At 34.2% G+C, this 22137-nt stretch overlaps 4 protein-coding genes across 8 annotated transcripts; 2 read left to right on the plus strand and 2 right to left on the minus strand.

Moving 5' to 3' along the window:
- The first annotated feature begins 7776 nt into the window (after nt 1–7776).
- On the plus strand, nt 7777–10883 carry LOC108336721 (formin-like protein 8). Its single transcript, XM_017573187.2, has 2 exons — nt 7777–9098; nt 9183–10883. Exons 1-2 carry the CDS (start codon nt 7897–7899, stop codon nt 10390–10392), a joined length of 2412 nt encoding a protein of 803 aa, XP_017428676.2. The 5' UTR covers nt 7777–7896; the 3' UTR covers nt 10393–10883.
- Nucleotides 10884–11400: 517 nt separating this feature from the next.
- On the minus strand, nt 11401–16487 carry LOC108338391 (protein WVD2-like 7). 5 transcript variants are annotated; one of them, XR_008245812.1, is made up of 9 exons: nt 16425–16487; nt 14748–15398; nt 14238–14648; nt 14048–14112; nt 13600–13693; nt 13407–13478; nt 12905–13012; nt 12050–12210; nt 11401–11794 (listed from the first exon to the last, which is right to left on the minus strand). XR_008245812.1 is itself a non-coding variant. In XM_017575234.2 (9 exons), exons 3-9 carry the CDS (start codon nt 15393–15395, stop codon nt 12187–12189), a joined length of 1422 nt encoding a protein of 473 aa, XP_017430723.1. In that variant the 5' UTR covers nt 15608–15694; nt 15872–16370; the 3' UTR covers nt 11852–12186. The 5 variants fall into 5 exon arrangements, 4 of the variants coding, with proteins under 4 accessions (XP_017430723.1, XP_052725879.1, XP_017430724.1 ...); XM_017575234.2 differs by lacking the exons at nt 11401–11794; nt 16425–16487 and adding exons at nt 15608–15694; nt 15872–16370 and having other exon boundaries at nt 11852–12210; nt 14748–15395; XM_052869919.1 differs by lacking the exon at nt 11401–11794 and having other exon boundaries at nt 11852–12210.
- A 105-nt stretch (nt 16488–16592) lies between these two features.
- On the plus strand, nt 16593–18007 carry LOC108337657 (germin-like protein subfamily 1 member 1). The gene has a single exon (XM_017574228.2). The coding sequence runs from the start codon at nt 17081–17083 to the stop codon at nt 17729–17731; it is 651 nt and encodes a 216-aa protein (XP_017429717.1). The 5' UTR covers nt 16593–17080; the 3' UTR covers nt 17732–18007.
- A 1397-nt stretch (nt 18008–19404) lies between these two features.
- Nucleotides 19405–21230, minus strand: LOC108338558 (probable galacturonosyltransferase-like 9). The gene has a single exon (XM_017575507.2). The coding sequence runs from the start codon at nt 20880–20882 to the stop codon at nt 19740–19742; it is 1143 nt and encodes a 380-aa protein (XP_017430996.1). The 5' UTR covers nt 20883–21230; the 3' UTR covers nt 19405–19739.
- Nucleotides 21231–22137: the final 907 nt, after the last annotated feature.

Consider the following 22137-nt stretch of genomic DNA (forward strand, 5'->3'; position numbering starts at 1 on the left):
CCAATTAAATATGTTTGAAATTGAATTAAACATTAATTTTTGAAAGAAAGTTGAATGAGAATTCCTTAGCCTAAAGTCAATCTAGTTTTCTCTTTTGTGGGGATATCCATTAATAATATTTTTTGGTGAGTGTGTTAATTCGGTGAGATTCATAATTCACGAAGGAAAATTTGAAGTTGTGACTGAAATTAGCTAAGCCATCATCACTCAGCAATTTGTACAACCAAATATCGGGATTTCATTTTATCATAATTTTCAGTTTAGATGAGTTAATGCTCAATTAATCTTACCATTTCAAAAATGTTTTTTTTAATTAATGTACAAAAATCAATGTATTATTTACTAATGTATTGTTTTATTTTACTTTAATTAAAGCATCTCGTTTTCATATTTTAATATCATTTAATGTATTAAAGAATTTAAATTAGAATCTCTATAAATCAAATTATGATAGAACTGAAAAAAAAAAATTGTTGGACAATGATTTTAAAATAAAGGAAAAAAAGTCAAAAATAATTAGAATTTCTGAATGGAGCAAGTATTAATGCTTACATCATATTCCTAGTTGAATTGTTTTCTACACAATATCTATTATTATTACATTAGTTTTGTTTAAATTTCATTAAATATGTTTATATTTCATCGATAGAATTTAATGTTAGAAGAAAAACTAATGAGAAAAGTACTACTTCACGTGGTCTTTCTTCCTTTTTAGCTTTGATTATGATTATAGAATTGAAATTATTACCTAAAATCTAGGAAAATTGAACAATAACTCCTTTCAGTGTTAAAGTACCAAACCCATTTTCTGATCGCAGGATTAATTAAACTTTTCATTGTTTTGCCAAACTTTTAGGTTAACTCCCAAAGTTAATTATTTACTCATTTTATTTTCCCCCAAATTTAACAAACATAAAAAAAAATTAGGTTGAAAAACTGAAATCTATGGACATGCAAACTGAGGGAACTTGTTTTTTTTTTAATTGAAATTGTTTCATCTTCTAGAATAAAATTACCTTTGAAAAAAAAATAAACCCCAATACGCTATTTGAAATGGTATGACATTTTCACCGTACGATTCAATGTGTAGAAAAATATGCAAATGAATGATTCCTTGTAAATTAACCAATCAAAGCAAAACTAAAAAATCGGTTTAGGAAAAAGTATAATAATTCCTTTTAATTTTCTCTTTTGGTCGTTTGGAGGTCACCATCTAGAATAAACAAATATAACTGTTAAAAATGCGCTGTTTCAAAATTTTGAACTGTATATACAGAATTATAGTATCCGGTTAGTTAATTGGAATTTTTATTTTTGATGTCTATGTTTATTTTCTAATTTTATTTTTTAAATAATAGTTTTTTATTCAAATAATTATTTTATCAGTTTTATTTTTAAGTGGTCGGTTTTTTTTTAAATTCAATTGAGTTTTGCAATTTAATTACTTTTTAAAACTTAACTATTTTTTAATTATAAAATTAATTACAAAATAAATAAAAACTATTTATTAGTAGTGACAAAACTTGAATTGTAAAACTTAGAAAATTGTATTTTAGAATTGATGGAGCATGGTGTGGTATAATGTTAGAGGTATGACTGATTTTGGTATAAATTGGAGGTTTTGACATCACAGCAACAGGGAAACACAATCAACCATATTATAGATGAACATTGATTTGATCTGATAGAGTACACCACAATGTGTAGAATGTTCACTAATATGAAAGCTCTTCAATCTTGCAAGAATCTTTATAGATTTCCTTCCAATCAAGCAATTTTGATTCTCCAAGAATATCAGGAAGCTTTTGCAATTAAATATCAAAGTTAGTTAGGAAAGTTTTAGATCATCAAAATCATTGAGAGCAAAGAGCAATGCGTCTATTTATATATTTTCAACTCTGATGCAATTTAATTGATTAAGCATTTAATGTAATCTGTTCAGTTTTTCCTTCTGCTTTAATAGTTTTACATCTACATAAGATTTAACAGATTAAAATTACATGCAATCGATTATATAACACATACAAGCCACAACATTCAAAATATGACCGTTATTGATAGTTATGGCTTTTCAAGAAAATGGTTTTCACTTAAAATGCATTTTAACCGATTATGGAAATAATGTAATTGGTTAAGTTTCATACTTAAGCAAATTTGAAAACATTTTCTTATCAAAACACTTCAATGCACTCAACAAACATATGTTGGCATAGTAACATGTTTTAATTGATTATACACTTAATGTAATCGGTTAAAACATAGTTGTTTTGCCCTTGTTAAGCATAAACATAAATTTGAAGAAATTTAACCGATTATAAAACAATGTAATCGATTATTTCTATCAGATATGCAATGTGCAATGTGTTATGTGTTTCAACTAACGATTCATTTACAATCAATGAATACATGTACCAAACAATTCAAGCACAATCATAGATATAATCAAGCAATTGTTTTTCCATTTTGTTATGCAAGAAACTATAAACATTTCTTTTGTCATCATAAAAAACTCATATGTGAGATATGTGTTCAGCTGTACATAACTCTCCCTATCAACAATATTTTTTGATGAATACTAAACACGATATAAGCATTTTGTATGGATTCAAGTTTGAGGTGAAAAGGATTCCATGGAAAATCCTTCTGGGTGTTCTGTTGTGTAATGTATTGAAGTAGGGGCTCCGAGATTGTGGGATGATTCTAACACTCTCAATAACTCTCAATCTCAAGTAGAGATGGGTGGTTATGTCGTCAAGAGTAGCAGGAGGTCCTAGTCTATAGTCACTGGTTTAGGCCATAGATGTTTGACGGATTAACCTTGGTGTGTGGAAGTTTGATGGTCTGGTATTATGGTTTGGACAAGTTGTTTCACCGCACACGGGACATGTCCCCCATGAGTCTGACATCAATACATATATCTAGATGGTTGGAGTTTAAGGTTGATGAGGTTATTTATGTATTGTTTGATTTATATTATGAAAGGGATATTATTGTTTTTAAAATGTATGGATGCTTTTTTTGTACTTTAGTTTACTCTTTCTTTTGTGTGTGCTATAATCTTTTTGACGATGATCAGCTTAATGGTGTGAATAGAGGAATGATGTCTCAGGCATGCAGATGCTAGCTGGTGGTTCATGCGTGGTGACGACATCATCTTTGACCAATGGATAAAGTGCGGTGGGACTTGGCCACTCTCTCGATCTGTTCTTCATTTTTTTTTCCTCCAACACAGGAATCACAGTGCTGAAATGGAGAACCTTATAAAGTTAAATGAGTGTCTTAACAAAGAAGAAGAAAATAAAGTAGAAAATTAATTTCATTTTTTAAATTAAATAATGTCACGAAACGAGCAACTGATGTGAAACACTGTTTGTCACGTCAAGGAAACCACCACTAACATCATTAGTCATTGAGGACTAGTTTTATGAATTTTGAAAGGATATGAACCTAACTAGAGCAAGCTTTGAAAGAATGACTTAAACAAAAATAACTTAATAGTTTAGGAATCAAAAACATACTTAACACTTTAATTTATAACAAATATTTAATTAAATTTGATGGGAACACCCGTGCTTATGTTACCAATGAATTTAAGGATAAATTTTAAAAAATACAAGTATCAATAGATTTACTAACAAATTTTCAGAAGTTCAACTATAAAAAAAATTTCAAAAAATTTAATTATCGACATATTTAGCAACATAATTTATCAGAACATGGTTAAAACTAAAATGGAAATTTTAGCATCCATTTTATTGATGAAATATACTAATAAATATATCTATCAATAATAAAAATTATAAATTACTAACAAATTTTACCCATAAATCTATTATATGTGAATACTTTTGTTTATAATTATAATTTTAAAATTTATTATTAAATTATGTTTTCTTTTAAATTTGTGATAATATAATATTTTCTTTGTAGAGGAAGTAAGCATAAGGGACATTAAACATTCTGAAGTTCCAATGAATTTTTTATCACAAAACAAAGTCATAAAAGTAATGTTATAGATATACTTCATTATGTTAAGCAAGAGACCTGTTCTTAAGAATTTCTTTTATTTGTTTAAAGGGATGTACAAATTATAATAGTGAACAGAATAACTTACAACGACTACCTATAAAAACATTATGTATTAATTTGTTAATTGATGAGAAAGAATTTGTTGATGAAATTGTAGAAGTTAGTGAATTAAGATTTGAATTTCAATTATACAAATTATGTGTTACATTATTGATCTTAAGTTGAATCCAATCATGAGACTTGAAGTGTTTGAGGAAAATTTTGGAAGTTGTTAGCTAATAAAATTCAACATAAAAGAGAAAAAGATTATTAAAATGTAAAATATATTTAATTTGTTATCATTGTGTTTTAAAAATACATCTTAATTACTTTTTGTCATTATGGTAAGAAAAAAATTATATTTTATTATTTTGCATGATATTAGAAATATTTGTTCAATAGAAATTAAAAATGTGCTTCAATGCTATAAAGGTCGAGTTTTGAAAAAATTTCAAGTTTATCATATTCTCTCATGAAGGAAACTTAATAACGAAATAGGTTTATGGCTGATGAGCTGAGTCACAACTAATTGAATGATCTACAAGATTATTTAGTCAAAATTAACATGTAAGCAATTGAATGTAGACAAAGAGATTATGATAAGAATTGAGTTATTATAATGATTTATTTTTCTTGTGAGTATGGAGGAACATGAAAGGCATTTATTTAAACTAGAAGGTTATTATTATTTAAAGTAGAATTGTTTCACTTGTTTTTATGGGACAAAGAACATCGTATTGGTTTTTAATCTTATTGGGGATAAATGAATGTTCAAGTTATAATATAAACCATGGAAGTAACATAACTCAATTTTTACAAACCAAAAAGTTAATAATTTGGAATGACACGCCAATGTCAAATAGGTAGTGTTTTGAAGCATTGTATAGAATTTTGAAAAATATGCTAACATCCAAAAATCTAAATAGTTTAAATAAATCATTTAGAGAAAATAATGCGATTCTTTGAGGAAATTTCAAACAACTTTTATTAGTAATACCTAACAAGATGTTAGAGATATTATTGTGAATTGTCCATATTTTTTTATATTTTGTAAAGTTCTTGAGCAATGCAAATGACATTCATCAATTTGCATAATATATATATATTTAAAATTTTTGAATCTTTAAAATTAAAAGTTATATAATTACCCTAGACGCTAGAAAGAAAAAATAGATAATTTATATTATTTAGGCATACATGTAAGTTTAACATTAAAAGTTATAAGTTATTTAGTAATCACATTGCCACTTATAAAAAAGTCATTCTTCTTAGTGTTTAGATTTAATCCAATTATTATGATGTATTGTTAAATTCCTTTATTCTCATTCAACGTAGCATTGAAATGATAAACTATGATTTTGTCATGGAATCGCCTATTTAAATTTGTGGTTATTAAGATTTGAATAAATAAAATATAGATTTCAAGATTATAACCAAAATGAAATATTTCATATTGTCTTAAATAAAATAAAAATATTAAAATCAAAATGGTCTAATCAAATCAAATTCATTTTGTCTAATTTAACTTAAGTGGAAAAATGTTTTTTAGGTTAAGAAAATGTGTAAAAGTCGTATTTTTTAGAAGAAATATTTGTTAACATATTTATTGACTCATTCATTAAAACAGTGATTGTCACCATGTTGAAATTTTTGAACAAGTTCCTGACATATGATTTTTCATTGTGATTATCAATTGGAAGATGTCGTTAGAAAAATTAGTCTCACACGGTTGTTCTATTTTAAGTTTCTTTTTTTTTGTTCTTCAATTTTTAGAGCATGTATTAGTTAATTGTAGGTACTTGTTTGTATTTTTGATTTGACTCTCTTATACTCATATTTTATATTAATAAAGCTTAATTGATAGACTTGTGTCATATTGTTGTTCATTTTGAAAGGATTTTTCAAATTTAAAAATATTAGTATATTTTTTATAATTATCGTTATTATTTTCTATTATTGTTGCTTATCATATAGACTAACAAACTTGACCAAATTATTTATAACACTTGATATTTTTAGTTATTGGGTTGTTGTTTATCCTATGTAAATCTAAATAATACAAATTGTTGTGATCTACCATTCTCAAACACAAAAATTGTAACACTTAGCATTTTACTTTAAAAAGAGGAACTTTGGTTTTAAGTGTGGAACTCTAAAGCTATTATAAGTGTGTATATACTTTAAGTCACCTAGTAATTCAATTACAAACTACCATGTATTGATAAGCTTATTGGCTTTTAACTTAATAACCTTAGAAAATATTTCTAATTTGATGATAGTGTAATATAAAATATATGGTTTTCATTATAATTCTTATTCTAGCTATAAGTAAATTTTAAAACTAATTAGAAATAATAATTCGAAAAGTGAAAAGACAATCATCTCCTTTAAAAATTGAAAGCTAAATCATATGTTCCATACTTTTAGTATCAAATTTGTATACATTATATGTAAAAACTAGTTTAATTATCTCTTCAATTTTGGTTTTTTTAGAATGCAAATTTAAGTAATCCATCGTTTGAGTTTCACATTCTTATTAATTAGATCATGCATATAAAGTTTCATAGAGTTTCAAAATTATCTATAAGTACATCACTTAATTTTCACCAACAAAATGATATTTGAAAATACTTAAATATTTATTTTTAGATAACATATCCATATAGAAAGAAAGAAATTATGTGAAATTTGATATACATTATAATTAAGAGAATATGATAAAATTAATCTGTTAGATTTGAATTAATTTGTTTTCTAAAATAAATATTGAAAGTTTAATTTCACTATTCTTTTACTCTTGTGTAACCATATCTTAGCCCATATTATTTTTATAATTTCTGACAAACCAAGGTGCTGATATTAATATCTTCAAAATAAAAAATTAACATATTAATATAATTGATACAAATATTTTTTAATAAATTTACAGATATAAAATTCAATCAATTAAGTTTATATTTGATAATTTGATTACGTAATATAACTAATAAAAATAGTATTTAATGTTTTTAGGAAGCCAATTTTATTCGTATCATATTAATTATTATAATTAATTACATTTATCAATTTAATTTTGTTTGGATCAATTATATTATAGTAAGATATTGTTTACTTTGAGATCTTAAACTCTTGTCACACCTTATTTACATTGTTGAACCACTGCACCTTATTGTTAGGTCAGTCTCTTAAAATACTGAGTATTCAACGCGGGGTTGGCCTTAGCAAGACCTTTAAGTCAACCAAATTTGGTGAGGCTCTTGAGTCAACTAATCCTTCAGCCAAAGGCTTTACAGTGGAATTGGTATTTCTTCTTATTTTTAAGCTTTTAAATCAATAGTTTATGAAAGGCTGCTACAATCTCAAAATCACGTTTGTACAAAAAAGCCAAGTCAGACGTGTAAGATTACTGTACTACACATTTATGGCGTTTTGAAAAGCCCTTTGAATCATGATTGTGCCACTTCAAACCTGTACCATAATACGAATGGTTGACTTTGGAAATCAGTTTCCACTTGTGAATTTCAAAGCATGACCAAATCTTTAATGCTCTGCTAAATGACTAAACCATCCTAAACTGCACCATTTTCTCATTTCAAGGGTAAGGGTCATGTTCGTCTTTGCAATGTGAAATTGGAATGCATCTGGAAGGCTGATAATATATTTAACTTGCTTACTTGTGTTGAAATTTTCAGCTAGCAAAACCAACAGCGCAAGACAATGAAGGACAAAACTTGCAATGGCGATCGTGCAGAAAAACTACAATAGCTAACTTTGTGGAAACCTCTTTGTATTTTTAATCTTTGCTCCTCAGAATCCGTGTCTTTGCACATGATGTTTCTTCTTCTTGTGAGCCTTGTTGTTTTGCAAGGCTTTCTAATACCAACCTGCTATTGCCAGATCAATACTCCTCAGAATATTGAAACATTTTATCCAATCCAAACTTCGGAATCACCCCTCCCAATCCAACCTTTTCAGCCACAGGCATCACCACCATCATCAGGACCAGTGGCTGCAACAAAAGCCTCTTCATCAAACAGTAAGGTAGGAACAGCAGTAGCTGCAACTGCAGCAAGCACTCTTGTTGTTTCTGGTTTGGTTTTCTTCTTTGTTAGAAGGTGCTCCAGAACAAGGAAGAGAAAGGAGACAAGTAAGAACACCGCTTCTGCTGCCGAAAGGCATGTTTCACCTCAGGTGGAGGTGTTTGAGAGAATGGAAGGAAACGTGAAGGGACTGATCGTTGATGAGGATGGTTTGGATGTGATTTATTGGAGAAAGCTTGAAGGTAAAAAGATACCACAAAAGGATTTTCAAAGGGAGGTGTTGGATAGTCCCAAAGATGAAGAAGGTGATCATGAGGGAAATCCAGGGAAGATAACTGAATTCATTCAAGAAACTCCTCTTCTTAGAGAGAAATCTTCAACTTCCCACATGAACATATTTCTTCCAGAAGAGTCCTACACAATCATGAGAATTCCACCTCCTGCTCCTCCTCCCACTGTTCCTTCATCGGTTGGAAGCTCTCCTACACATTCATCTTCTCCTTCCTTTACCCCTTCATCACCAAAACCAATCTCCACTTCTTTCTCATCAATTCCAAACATTACAAATTCTGCAACACCATTGGCCCCTCCAAAAGTACCTGATAAAAAGAATGAAGCTCCGATACCAGCATCAGCACCACCACCTCCTCCACCAATCATAGATGAAAAGAAGTCACCACAACCACCTCCTCCTCCTCCTCCAATTCCAAAAATCATGAACTCAGCAGTAGCTTCTCCTCCTCCTCCTCCTCCTCCTCCTCCAATCCCTCCTAGAAAGAGTCCAGCACCACCACCTCCTCCACCAAAGGCAAGTGGTTTGAAGTCATCATCAAAACCGCCACCTAATCCAATTGAAAGAGCAGCAGGTACCACAAGTAAGCAAGGAGACACTTCACCTGAGGTGAAACTAAAGCCACTACATTGGGATAAGGTGAATACAAACCTTGATCATTCTATGGTGTGGGACAAAATGGACCGTGGTTCTTTCAGGTAATCATAGTAAACTAGATTTTGAAAATATCTAAATTTTGATTCCTCCATTTTAGCATCGGTTGATGATTTATTAAACTACAGGGTTGATGATGATCTTATGGAAGCTCTCTTCAGGGTAGTCGCCACCAACCGAAATGATAATGCCCCCAAAGAAAATAACTCAACGAGTTCTAGCAAGGATGCTTTGGCTCTATCATCAAATGCCTTCCTTCTTGACCCAAGAAAATCACAAAACATTGCTATTGTTTTGAAATCTTTGACAGTCTCTCGTAAAGATATTATTGATGCACTCATTGATGGTCATGGCCTTAATATAGAAACCATTGAAAAGCTTGGTAGAGTAGCCCCAACAGAAGAAGAACAATCACTTGTACTTGCATATGAAGGAGACCCTTCAAAACTTGCTGAAGCCGAAACTTTCCTACGCCACATCCTCAAAGCTGTTCCTTCAGCTTTTAAGCGATTGAATGCCTTGCTATTCAGGTTGAATTATGACTCCGAGATTCTAGAAATCAAGGAGTTTCTGCAGACCCTTGAGATGGGGTGCAAGGAGCTTCGAAAACAAGGAATCTTTGTCAAACTTCTTGAAGCTGTGCTTAAGGCTGGAAATCGCATGAATGCAGGCACACAGAGGGGTAATGCTCAAGCTTTCAACATGGCTTCTCTAAGAAAGCTCTCTGATGTCAAGAGCACTGATGGAAAAACCACACTGCTTCACTTTGTGGTTGAAGAAGTTGTTCGTTCTGAAGGAAAACGTGCTGTTCTCAACCGCAACCACAGTTTGAGTCGTAGTAGCAGCAGGAACAGTAACAAGAGTGATGACTCTCAAAATTCTTCTGCTTCAAATGAACAAAGACAAAAGGAATATATAACACTAGGATTGCCAGTTGTGGGAGGGATCAGTTCTGAGTTTTCCAACGTGAGGAAAGCTGCGATTACAGATTACAGCACTTTTGTTGGTTCAATCTCAGCACTCTCGGCCAAGATTCTTGAGATTAGAGAACTTGTTTCCCAGTGTGGAAATGACAAGGGAGGGAACTTTGTGAAAGAAATGAACCGTTTTCTTGAAAATGCTGAGGAAGAATTGAGATTAGTGAGGGAAGAGCAAACAAGGGTGATGCAAATTGTGAAAAAAACAACAGATTATTATCAAGGAGGAGCTTCAAAAGATATTGTAGAGCACCCTCTTTATCTATTTGTCATAGTAAAGGATTTTCTGGGAATGGTTGATCAAGCATGCATTGAGATTGCTCGTAACATGCAGAAGAGGAAGACACCTAAGGTAAATTAAGTCTAACACTGTAATAGTCTGCAGAGGAACCAGCACAAAGGACTTTGGAGGTTTAACATTGCATGTCATCGAAATCTAGGATTTGCGAACACATGCAACCTGAGCTTTGGGACCATTTACATAAGGGAGCTGAAGTGCTAAAACTCAGTTCAAAGTGACAACATCACTCGCTTTGTTTCATTCATAATATGAATGAGATAGTTCGCAGTTTGTGGTGGAGAATCTTGTGCGGCAAAATGCTAACCATTGGAGGTTTGGAAATACTATGACGGCAGTGTGTGCTTTTGAACTGTTAGAGCCAGTTTGTCTGTTAAATTCAGAAGCTAAAACCATTCTTGTAGTGTTAACAATTTTTCAAAGTTTAACCTCTAAATGTACGTGTCACTTGTACAGAGAACTATTGTTCTTGAGAATTTTAAGTCTCATGTATATACACAGATCTTGGATTCTTTTGTTATCCAGAATTTGATATCGTGCTGCGTTTCTTCTCATTTTCTATTGTATTTAAATGTTCAACTGATGGATTTTATTTTTTTATTTTATTTATATGAGGTATGACACCAAAGAAGCTGACTTAGCATTGCTCAAAAAGTAAACTGATCATGCGCATGAACTAATAGAGCAACGTTAGGATAGAAAATGAATTCGTGTCATCAATGATTTTATTTTACCATAATTCATCAAGACAGTCAGATATGCTTCTGCATAATACACGACAAATTTGACATTACTATCTTAGCTGAATAGCTCTCTGTTTGCGTCAGAAAACATTCATAAATTGAATTCCCACATACAATTATTTCTGCAAGTTTCTTTTAGCAAGTTTCCTCTGTATTGTAAATGTGGTGCGCTTTTTAATTTTTCAGTGATAATTGTACCTTTCTGTTTATGTATGCATTTGTGTACATACAAAAGTATTATCCTACAACTCCATAACCGTACGCAGTTACACAGGTTTTTTCTTGTATACTTTAACTACAAAATAAAGGGGAGAAAAAGAAAGGATAATAAAAAAACAAAAGACAAAAAGTGTGTATATATATATATATATATATATATATATATATATATATAGAGAGAGAGAGAGAGAGAGAGAGAGGCTATTGTACAAGTTCAAAATTTCAAGTTGATAGCATAAGAATCTTCCTCGTATAGGTAGCACATCCAGCAATATTTATTTCTGATTAGTGTATATTGGAGAGAACATATGTCAAACTTGATACTGAAATTAATCTGCTTTGTGAAACCCACTTAATTAGTCTTGTTCCTTGGTTCTGAAAATTCTTCAATCATGTTTCCCAATGTAACAAAGTCTTGTATCATTGCATGTGAATGGGGGGAGATAGGCGAGTTGAACTTTAGACAACTTTTATATCACCTTAGCTTCTTAGAGATACATGGTCTACAACACGTTAAAAACCATATCAATCACCCACATAGGACGGGTAGAGAAGCAGAATAATAATGCAACCAATGACAACAGATATTTGCATTTCTTACATTACATACATCAATATTATTTCCTAATCAACACAATGCCTACGAGGGATGCAAGGAAGAAAATTATCATCAATAAATGATGCCTACTCCTTCCTCCTACTCCTCATAATGTTCATAAGCTCCTATTTAACTAGGATGTTGCTCCACTGTTGCTTACCAAACATGGATATCACAGCATTGAGCTGTTTCCACAAACATTTCCTCTGAACATACAGGTCTACCTGATACACTGGTGTATTTAACCTCTTTTCTCCTTCTTCTTCACCTTTATCACTTGTGGGGTCACCAAGGATTCTAACTTTTACTTTTAGCATCACCCTGAAATTAGAAATAACAGTTAATGGAATAAGCCTTTCTTTAATCTCGTCTTTGGCATTCCCCCACCCTCTTTTTTTCCTTGGTACATAATGATGTGTATAAATAATTGATATAGCACGTTCGTATTATTAATAGAGCTCTCAAAAGTAAGGCGCGCTACTACATAACATCACTGCAAAAAAATTCTAAAGTAAAATACAAACCATGCCTCAAAACTCATTTAGTTTAACATAATCCGCAGTCAGTAAATATCTTTCTGTAATCCTAGAAATGCTGTTAGAATGTATAATGTAAACAAGAACTTCTATTATCATCTCCATCAACCAGATCGCTCATTTGGCAAGAAACAGGTTCATTCTTACAGCAAATCAAAACAACTAGGTCACATAGATCTCCCTTTCTTGTCAACAATCACCAGACTCCAGTTAAAAATTGAGGAACACAAGTTTCAGCTTACTTCACTACAAAGTTGAGCTTTATTTAGTAATTTACAGTTGTGTCTCCAGAAACAGAATGCAATCAACAGTAGCTGTTTTACAAATTGCTTTACATTATTAAACATAAAGAAAAGAAATAATCAGTTATTACCCCCAAAAGAGAAAATGATGGTAAGAATTCAAGAAACATTCAGCGGACAAACATAAACTACAATTTATGTAGGGTACATATCTCGGATAAAATGTACAACTTGTACCTTTTCTGGACGACTTTTTACTACTTTTTGACCACGGTAAAAAGCTGGTGTGGATGTGCCTTTGACATTATGTTTTAACCTTTTCATCTCCTCCTCTTTTTTGTCCTCCTGCGTTTTATGCATACAGAGTTCAGACAAGCCATTTATGGATGAAAATATAAATGTCCATTTTTTTTAATAACTCCATGTCACCTATTCTACATATTAGTACCTAAGTATCATGAATGTTGGAATAAACTGTGTAACACATACTTATTATTGGTTAAATTTTCTTAAAAACTATTAACTCGTAACATAAGTGAAGTTTATTTAATAAGTAGCACTCATAAGGTTAACAGCAGTTAACAGAAGGAAATATATTCAAAGAGGGTGTTTCAAGCATTTTTCCTAGTACATTAGATATATGCAGACACACTAAAGTGAAACCATAGGCAAGATGGAATGTAGGAAATGCTAGTCATTTCTAGAAAAAACATTTTGGAACATGAAAGAGGGCGTTTACCTTTACTTTTGATTGAAGACGCGTTCTTTCTACTTCTTTTGCATTAGATTTTTCCTCTATTTTTCTTGAAGACTGATTAAGAAATAGAAAGTGAAAAGGCATAAGTTGGGTGGTTGAATTCTCATAACCTTATGAATATTCCATGTCATAGGCACTGAAATGTAATAGGAAAAAAACCAAGAGCTAGTCCTACCTCTTTTCCTTTCTCTGCTCTGATGGCACTTTTTGGGCCAAAAGTACTTCGTACAGCATTTCCACTTTTATCCGCACTCTCAACCTTAGTTGGCCTATTAAAAAATAATTTCGAGAGGGTCATATACAGAAATTTTCAACTTAAGGAGAAATTTCAATTAAAATTACAATAGATGTGTTGGACAAAATCACAAGTTATAAAATATATTTTAATAAATTTGCATAACAATAACTCGCTACGTTTCCTCCTCTATTCTACAATTTCGGTAGTTTCCTTGCTTAAAATTCGCCCAAAGAAAGCTACCAAAAAAAACATGACCTCATCAAATGGAAATCTTGAGCGCACCAGTAGGATGAAAGAGACAAATAGAAAATGACCATGAAATATACAAAAGAAAAAGAAACTTGTGCAATGAAAACTCATTTTCAGTGCAGTTTAAAAATTTTACCGTCCATTTTCTTTCCTCAAAGCCGTAGATGTTGGAACCTTTGACACGGTCCCTCTTGAAGGAACCTGCACAGGAAATAAAGAGAAACATTTTTAAATCAACATTTTCTACAGTTGGGCAGTACTGATTGCACTGTATATAATTTTTTTTTGTCAATGATGAATAGTAGTGCATAAAGATTTCCAATTACCTGCTTCTTTATCGAAGATTTGTCTTCATCAGAAGCTTTTGGCTGGTTGAAGCTGTTCTGGAATGTCTTAAATGCTCGCTTGACTATGTCCTTATCTCCCATTTTCTCCATGATTAAAGATCTCCTCATGGTAGCTTGAGGAGCTCGCTCAGGATTACTTGGAGCCAAGCTCAGAGACATGTGCAAAGGTTTGTTAGCAAATTTTCTGCTCTCCCCACTAGAAGTAATTTGCCTTCTAGACAAAGATGACGAACTTCCCTTCTTAGTTGAAGAAGCAGGTGTTACTGTTTTGGCAGGAGTTGATGCAGGCTTTGAACTTTTTGGTGTGGAAATCTGGGATGCCTTAGAAGTAGGTAGCATTGGTTTCTTCTTTGTCTTGGCTGCATTGCTGCCCTTGTTCACAGAGGTAACCTGTCCAAATAAGAGGGAGAGAAATTAAAACCAGGGTAACCAGATTGTCAACCCTTCAGAAAGAACATGAATCTGATAGATATATGAATTGAATCAAACCTTAGATTCCTTTGGTTGAACCAATTTCACATGTTTTGCTTCAACTTCTGAAGCCTTTGCTGTGTCCTTGTACACAACGTGGGAAATTTCCTTCACATCTTCAGCTTCAATGTTAGGACTTTCTTCATGTTTCACGCATACATCTTCAGGTTCATCCATCTGGAAGGAACTATTTGATCTACTTTCCACTTCCTTGTTCTCCATCTCAACCAGCGAACTTTCGTAATCTCTTGAAACTGCAACTTCCTCCTCAGAATCATTAACATGGGTCCTATGGATCTCACCAACAGAACTGGTTTCTTGTGTAACTCCTTCATCGAAACCTTGAGTGTCGGATTTATCAAGTTCTGCATCAGCGTTGCCACCCAGATCTATTTCATCTTGATCTTCTGATCTGAAAGAATCTTTCTCCTTCTGCTTCTCCTGAGCCAGCAATTCGGCTTTCCGGGCAGCAATCTTCTTGTAATGGGCTTCAAAGTAGGCTTTTTTCTGAGCCACTGATCCAGGTGTGGCACACTTCTCAACTTCTTCTAAGTACTTGTTAGGAGAGAAAGAGGACCATCTCTCCCAAGACAAGGAATCGTTCTCAAATCTCCCAAATGAAACAGACACTTGCAAAGAAGGATTGGAAGCGGCACTTTCTCCCATCTGCTTCAATAACAAGGAAAAAACAAAAACTTTTGTGCATAATTGCAGACAACCAACACAAAGACAACTCACAAACAACACCAAAAAGAGCACAGGATTTCAACAATCATAAATTTGGATGTGATCCAAGCAGAGAGCAAGACAAATTTGCATCAATAATAAAAAATAATCAACTTCTAATATGAAGGAACCTTAATGACAAACAAGTTTACCTTATATTCAAACACTGTTGCATCCACAAGAAATTCACCAATGGAAATAAATAACTACTTCGCCGCAGAAGCTATGCACTATACGGCCTGTAAACAAGCAATTGGGGAATAACCATTCCTGGATATCTCACTGAAAAGACCAGGAGTAAGAGTCCTCCCAATGGGACAAAAAAATAAGAGAGTCTAAAATAATTTGCAGCAAATGATGAGAAAGGGGAATGAATAGCAGGGACATGTGCATGTGGATTTGGAGTGAGAGAATACTCTTTTTTTTTCCTTCACATCAAATTCGACTTCACTTGTCTACAGTAACAACAGCCTTTGTCTGCTTGTGGCACTTCAGGAAACTCCCAAGACCCAAAAACCAATCATAAAAAAAATCCATTCCCAAAAGAAAAATTTAGAGCAAAGTGCAAAGTTACTTGATATTTCTAAATCACAACTTGGTAACTTTTAACGCAATAAGTACCACTGCTTTCCAGTGAGGGCCAAGGTTGAATCAGTGTGTTGGATTAGACTTCAGGGATCACAACACAGCACAACGAAAGGACATAGAATGATGAAACCAAAACCTTGTACAAAGTAAAAAAAAAAAAGAACAAAAAGAAACTATACCCTTTTTAGCAAATAATTACAGAAATTATATATGTTCAACAAAACAAGTGACCATGCACTGAATAATAAAAGAAGGAGATCACAAGTCAAGTCACAACCACACTTAATTTTTCCTTTGCTCCCACTAAACTAACGAATATCTCTATACTAGATGGTTCAAAGAAAGAGACCCATTAACCCCAATGCAGTGATGGTTAGATACATGGATGAGATCAAGCAGCATTGTAAGGCAGGGAAGGAAGGCCCACATCGCCCCAACCTAAAACTCTCGCGCCGCGTGTGGAAAGTTTGCATGTGACGAGTCTCAAAAATTTATTATAATATACGTAGCATTTGGGCTACATGTGGACCATGATAGAATCGGCTGAACTAAAGTATAAGGTCCTAGCCCCTACACACTCAAATAAGAACAAAAAACGATGCCGTATCAGTCCCTACTACCTCAAACGACAGCGTTAGATTTGCAGAGTGGTGATCTAAAATGGGCCCAAGCCCAAATAAAGAATGAAATTAGCAGCAATGGACTCGGCCTGGGAATGGTAAGCATAGCATAAAGCATGTTGGTTAATCAAAATGAAAAATCATTTTCAGTCAAATAGAAGGTACACATCAGCCCTTGTGTGTGGCTTAATATGAATTGATCACACTTACTTTAAGTTTTGCCTTTGTTTCTCTCATCCTATGCTCTTAAGCTACTCAATCACCACACCCCACAACACACATGGAAGTTAAATCAATATCAACATCCACCACCTTCTCTCTCTTTCTCTTCTACAACTATTTATATACAATTTGGCTCATGCAATTCTACCACATAAAATATAATTCTCCTCACTTGTTTCCTCAATTGTACCAAAAATGAGAAACTATTTTCTCCTACTTTTCTTCACCCTATCCCTTCTATTGGGCCAATCCAGACCCGACCCTGACCCACTTCAAGATTACTGTGTTGCTGATAACAAAGGTGAATTTTTCCTTAATGGGGTGCCCTGTATCAACCCAGATAAAGTTACAGCCTCACATTTTCTGACATCTGCATTGTCTAAGAATGGTAACACTAGTAACCAATTTGGCTTCAGTGTCACAGCCACCAACACTGTTAATCTTCCTGGGCTTAACACATTGGGCCTGGTATTGGCCCGGGTTGATATAGCGGCGAATGGGATCGTGCCACCTCACTCGCATCCACGGGCCTCCGAAGTGACCACTTGCCTCAAGGGCCAGCTTCTTGTGGGCTTTATTGACACAAATAACCGTGTTTTTACCCAGAACCTGAAGCCCGGTGAGTCTTTTGTGTTCCCAAAGGGCCTGATACATTTCTTGTCCAATAATGAGTTAAGGGAACCGGCACTGGCCCTTTCTGGTCTAAATAGCCAGAACCCAGGTACTCAAATTGCATCACTTGCAACATTTGCTAGCAAACCTGCTATTTATGATGAAATTCTCAAGAAGGGTTTCCAAATTACTGGCAGAGAAGTGGAAACAATTCGTAGAAACCTTGGAGGATGATTAAATAGATTATGCTGGTAATCGAGGTCATCCAATTACTGTCACCAATATGCTTAATTTGTTATTGCATTTTGCTTGGGATTCTAGGTGGGAACATGGTGTTAGATTCACATATTTAAAATGTCAGATTGCGTATTTAAAATGAACAGAAAGAGACATCCAAACCGTCATGTTAGAACATTACATGTTTAATAATCAAATTAAAATCAGATGGCTGATCTGAGTCATGTATTGAATATTATTATGGAGTGAAAAGTATTCTTGTCCTTTTTTTAATTTGTTGACACAGTTCATATAGCTGGCACCTTTTTTGTAAGGTTGATGAGAAAGGGAGTGTCTATAAATTCAAACCCCTTATGATATGAATGTTTCCATAGCAAAAGTTACTCCTGTTTATACTAACTACTACAGTATCTGCTTTACTTTTCTGTTCCTCAATCATAGACCTTTGATGTCATTTTTTTTCTGCAGACATGACGCAAACAATGCAATTGGCAGTTGCCAACATGTTTTGTACTCTCAATTTTAATGTTTATTCCTCCAACGCATGATGTTCTGGTACACATTAGGCTAATAGTGCTTTCAATATGACATTTTTCTTATTTTTATCTCCGAATAAAATAGAAAAAAAAATCATAGTTTGACATCAAGATTTTGAATGAGGAAATACAGAGCTCTGGTAAACTCCATTTCTCTCAAGCAATTCTTTTTCCTGTTTATACCTCTGCAACAACTGTTTAACTTTTTGTTCCTCGATATTTTTTATGGAACTCTTTTTTGTTAGATGACATGTTGCAAATAATGCAATTGACAATTAGCACTAAGAATATTAATAATAACCCTATTTTCGCAATAGTTTAATTCAGTAAGCAAACGCGAAATTTCTTAATTTCATTTGAAACAGACATTGTAACGGTACACCTCATGTGGTCAACTTTGGTAAAGCATAACAACAAGACATGACTTCATGTTGGACAAATGGCAAATACAATGGAAATTAAAGAAAAATAAAAAAAGAAGCATAATAGTATAAAGTATAAACCAATAATTTAGCATTATTAGTGTTATTCTTATACCAATTCCTACGAATGCGTTCCTTGGATTCTCATGGATGTCTTGAGAAGACTCGGTGACATGACGCCTGTGACGAAAATTGCGAGTCAAGATGAAGCTGCAATGATTTATCCTTACGCGAAGAACTTTCCAAATAACATTAGCTGTTTGGTGGGGTCTAAAGTTGTTGATAAGTGAAAACTACGATCGCTGTTAGGCATCATTTCAGTTTCCTCATGGCAAAGGAAACAACCGTGAGGAAACCAACCACCACTTCAAACAAACCCCTTTCATGTGCACTTTATTTCACCCTTTATTAGCCTTAATTCATAGTCATTCCGTGATCAATTCTCAATCATAACATGACAAGTGCCAATGTGCCTTCCGCTTTGTCTTTTCATTTATTCACTCTACCTATATGTATCCTAATTTGGAATTTTGCTTTATACACAAGATAATTCAACAATTTTTCATATTTTACATTGTTTGATACACGTTCAAGACCAGATTAAAACTTCCCCTCATCGTTCAATCTCTCATGGTGACCTCACCGCACCGTTGAATGTGTAATTGTCACAGGTAGGAAAGGAAACAAAAGGGTGATAGAAACTGAATCCAAATAAAACAATGAACAACTGTCTGTTATTCTGCACTTCGTTTGGCACATACAATCAATGGTCCCATAGAAGGAACTGAACCCACCCACCAAAATCGTTCCAATGGAACCCTCCACCAGCAGAGAAAAGAATCGAAATTTCATATTTTGTAAAGCACAAGAATTTTAAAAAACGTCTTAAAAAAAGGAGAGAAATTCTACAGAAAGAATGAAGAACCCCAATCAATCTCTTCTACTCAATCTGTTCTGTACACTGCTAACAAAGAATCTCTGAACAACAAATGTACCAAAGAATCACCATCATCATCATCATCTTCTTCATCTTCATCATCATCTTGGTCACAACAAATCATGGGCATAGCCAACCAAAATAGAAGAAGAGAACCCCCAGCTCTGATCTCTCACCCTATCCCTCGTTTGTTTGGATTTATACAAATCGTAAGGCTCCCAAAGACGATCCAAAGGACAAGGTTTCTTCTCATCAAGCCTCACCCAAGGCTTCCCCTTTCCGCTCCAATGTAACAAACTAACAGGACCAGGATGCAGAGACCTGCACACCCCATTAACGTTGTCCCCACCAAGCCCATGCTGGTTCCATCTATGATCAATGGCTTCAACATTCCCTGCAAAAACAAGCAAAAAAGGAGGCAGAGAACCCAAATCATAAATCCTCTTTTTCCTCTGCAGTTCCATCCAGTTCTCAATCCTCTTCCTGTAGTTCCCCTCCCTCCACCGCACCAAATCCATCACCATCACTCCAGTGTTGAAATAACAAGGCTTTCGAGAAGAGAACACGCGAGAGAGTAAAGGGTCGTTCCAGAACTCCTCGGTGAAGTACTTCGTGAAGTTCGCGTGGCAATACTCCGGCGCACCGATCACGCGCGCGCCCGTGAGTGGCACGCGCCACAGCTTCCTCACGTCGTCGACCACCACCACGTCGGAGTCCAGGTAGATCACGCGGTCGACGCACGCGTCCAGCATGTCGCCGAGGTAGTTGCGCGCGTAGTTCAACGGGTTTTCCAAGGCCAGTCGGATTGAAGACGAGATTAGGTTAATCACCGTGTCTTCTCTAAAGATGTAGACTTTGAAGTTCAGAGAGGGGAAGATGGACCGAACGAGGCGGGTCAGGACCCGAGGGCTTGCCGGGTCGAACTCCGCCGCAACGAAGTGGAAGAACACGCTTTCCGGGCACGAGGAGTGGCGGAGAACGGAGTGCACGGCGGCGATGGAGCCGCGGAGGTAGCCGGAGTCGAGGGTCATGGCGATGTGGACCAGAGACGGGTCGCACGAGGGGATAGCGGTGTGGGTGGAGGAAACGGGGCAGCCCGCCCCATTTCGGTACCCCGGTGCCTCCGCGTAGTGGAAGAACGAGCCGTCGTCTTCGGTGGTCGGAAAAGAGCGGATTCCGAGGCAGAAGAACGGGGAAAAAAGGAAGCAGAGAATGAGAGAGGAAACGACGGCTCTGAGGCGAAGGGGAAGCATTGGAGTAATGGGTCGGTGGCAAAACGGGTTCTTGATGGAAGAAAATGAAAGGGTGTTAAAGAAAAAACGGCATTGTTGGATTTTCTTGGGATGTTCTTGAGTTCTGCGTTTTTCTTTCTTTCTTTCTCTCCGTCGGTGCGTTTTAAAGAGTACGCGGTTTTCTCTGGAACTTGATGGAGTGAAGTTCCAGAGAGAGAGAGAAAGAGGTGGAGTTCTGAGAAAAATAAATCTATGACTTACTTATACCAGATTCATTTTTCATTCATTCATCACTGTCTCTGTCTCCATTTCTCTCTCTGTTTCTTCTTTTTTTCTCTTTTTCCATCTGACAAAAAAAAGGGAAGAGGACGTGTCTGGTTTTAACACATTGGCAGCTGCTGTTAAGCAAGGAATTTCTTTTTTCTTTTATTTCTTTATTTTTCATACTTTTTCTTTCATTATCTGTCATTTTTCACAATTTTACAAAATACTCCTCCAATGCGTGTCCTATTTAAAGATACAAAATACAATTCACGCGTCCAAACGCTCTTACGCGCTCCCAGTTAAACTTTTAACTATTATTACAAAAAAAAACTTCCATCTGAAAATGATTTGATTTTGGAAAAGAATTGTATTATTAGAAAAAATTAAATACACTTATTTATGTGTATTCGTATTTGTATCGATAACGATGAAGCACTAAAATTTCGTATCCACGAGATACACTACAACCACAAGAACAGGTGGAAATTCAGTGAGTAGCTACGTGCCAAATAAATTTTTGCTGTCATAAGCTGGAATTTTCAAATTCAGCAGTTAAACGAGACAGACGTAAATGATTTTTTCGTATTCTTCTATTTGAATTAGAAAGTTAATTTTGCTCTTTCTCTTGTTCTGCTTATACACCACTTTCCGACATTCGATTGTATCCAAATTCGTATAATTTTCAAAGATTGTTTTTAATTTGAAATAATTCTTGTAATAGTGTTGTTTGTTACGACTCAATGAAAATACAAACATTTTATATTAATTATGTTTGTTATGATTTGTGACATATTTATTAGGCGTTAGGATTGATATGCATATAGTTTGTTGGAAAAAAAATAGTAATAGATTGTGTAAAAGAAATAGTTTGTTTGTAGATTGAATAAATGTTTTATGGCTTGTTGTTTTGAAGAAAGAGAGTATTTATTAGAGCATTTAGTGGTGCATTCAGCAGTGTGACAGCTAGCTATGAGCATGCAGAGTCGGGACATTTTAAATTGAGAGTGCAATA

This window comes from Vigna angularis, chromosome 10 (assembly GCF_016808095.1).
Source record: "Vigna angularis cultivar LongXiaoDou No.4 chromosome 10, ASM1680809v1, whole genome shotgun sequence".
Lineage (NCBI taxonomy): Eukaryota > Viridiplantae > Streptophyta > Magnoliopsida > Fabales > Fabaceae > Vigna > Vigna angularis.

What these genes read in the sequence shown, in the direction of transcription:
- LOC108336721 (XM_017573187.2), top strand. Translation starts at nt 7,897, where the DNA reads ATGATGTTTCTTCTTCTTGTGAGCCTTGTTGTTTTGCAAGGCTTTCTA. An exon ending in ATGGACCGTGGTTCTTTCAG is followed by an intron (nt 9,099 to 9,182) that starts GTAATCATAGTA and finishes ATTAAACTACAG; the next exon opens with GGTTGATGATGATCTTATGG.
- LOC108338558 (XM_017575507.2), bottom strand. Translation starts at nt 20,882, where the DNA reads ATGCTTCCCCTTCGCCTCAGAGCCGTCGTTTCCTCTCTCATTCTCTGC.
- LOC108338391 (XM_052869919.1), bottom strand. Translation starts at nt 16,472, where the DNA reads ATGTGGGCCTTCCTTCCCTGCCTTACAATGCTGCTTGATCTCATCCAT. An exon ending in AATCTTCGATAAAGAAGCAG is followed by an intron (nt 14,113 to 14,237) that starts GTAATTGGAAAT and finishes TTTCCTGTGCAG; the next exon opens with GTTCCTTCAAGAGGGACCGT. An exon ending in TTGAGGAAAGAAAATGGACG is followed by an intron (nt 13,694 to 14,047) that starts GTAAAATTTTTA and finishes ATTTTTTAATAG; the next exon opens with GCCAACTAAGGTTGAGAGTG.
- LOC108337657 (XM_017574228.2), top strand. Translation starts at nt 17,081, where the DNA reads ATGAGAAACTATTTTCTCCTACTTTTCTTCACCCTATCCCTTCTATTG.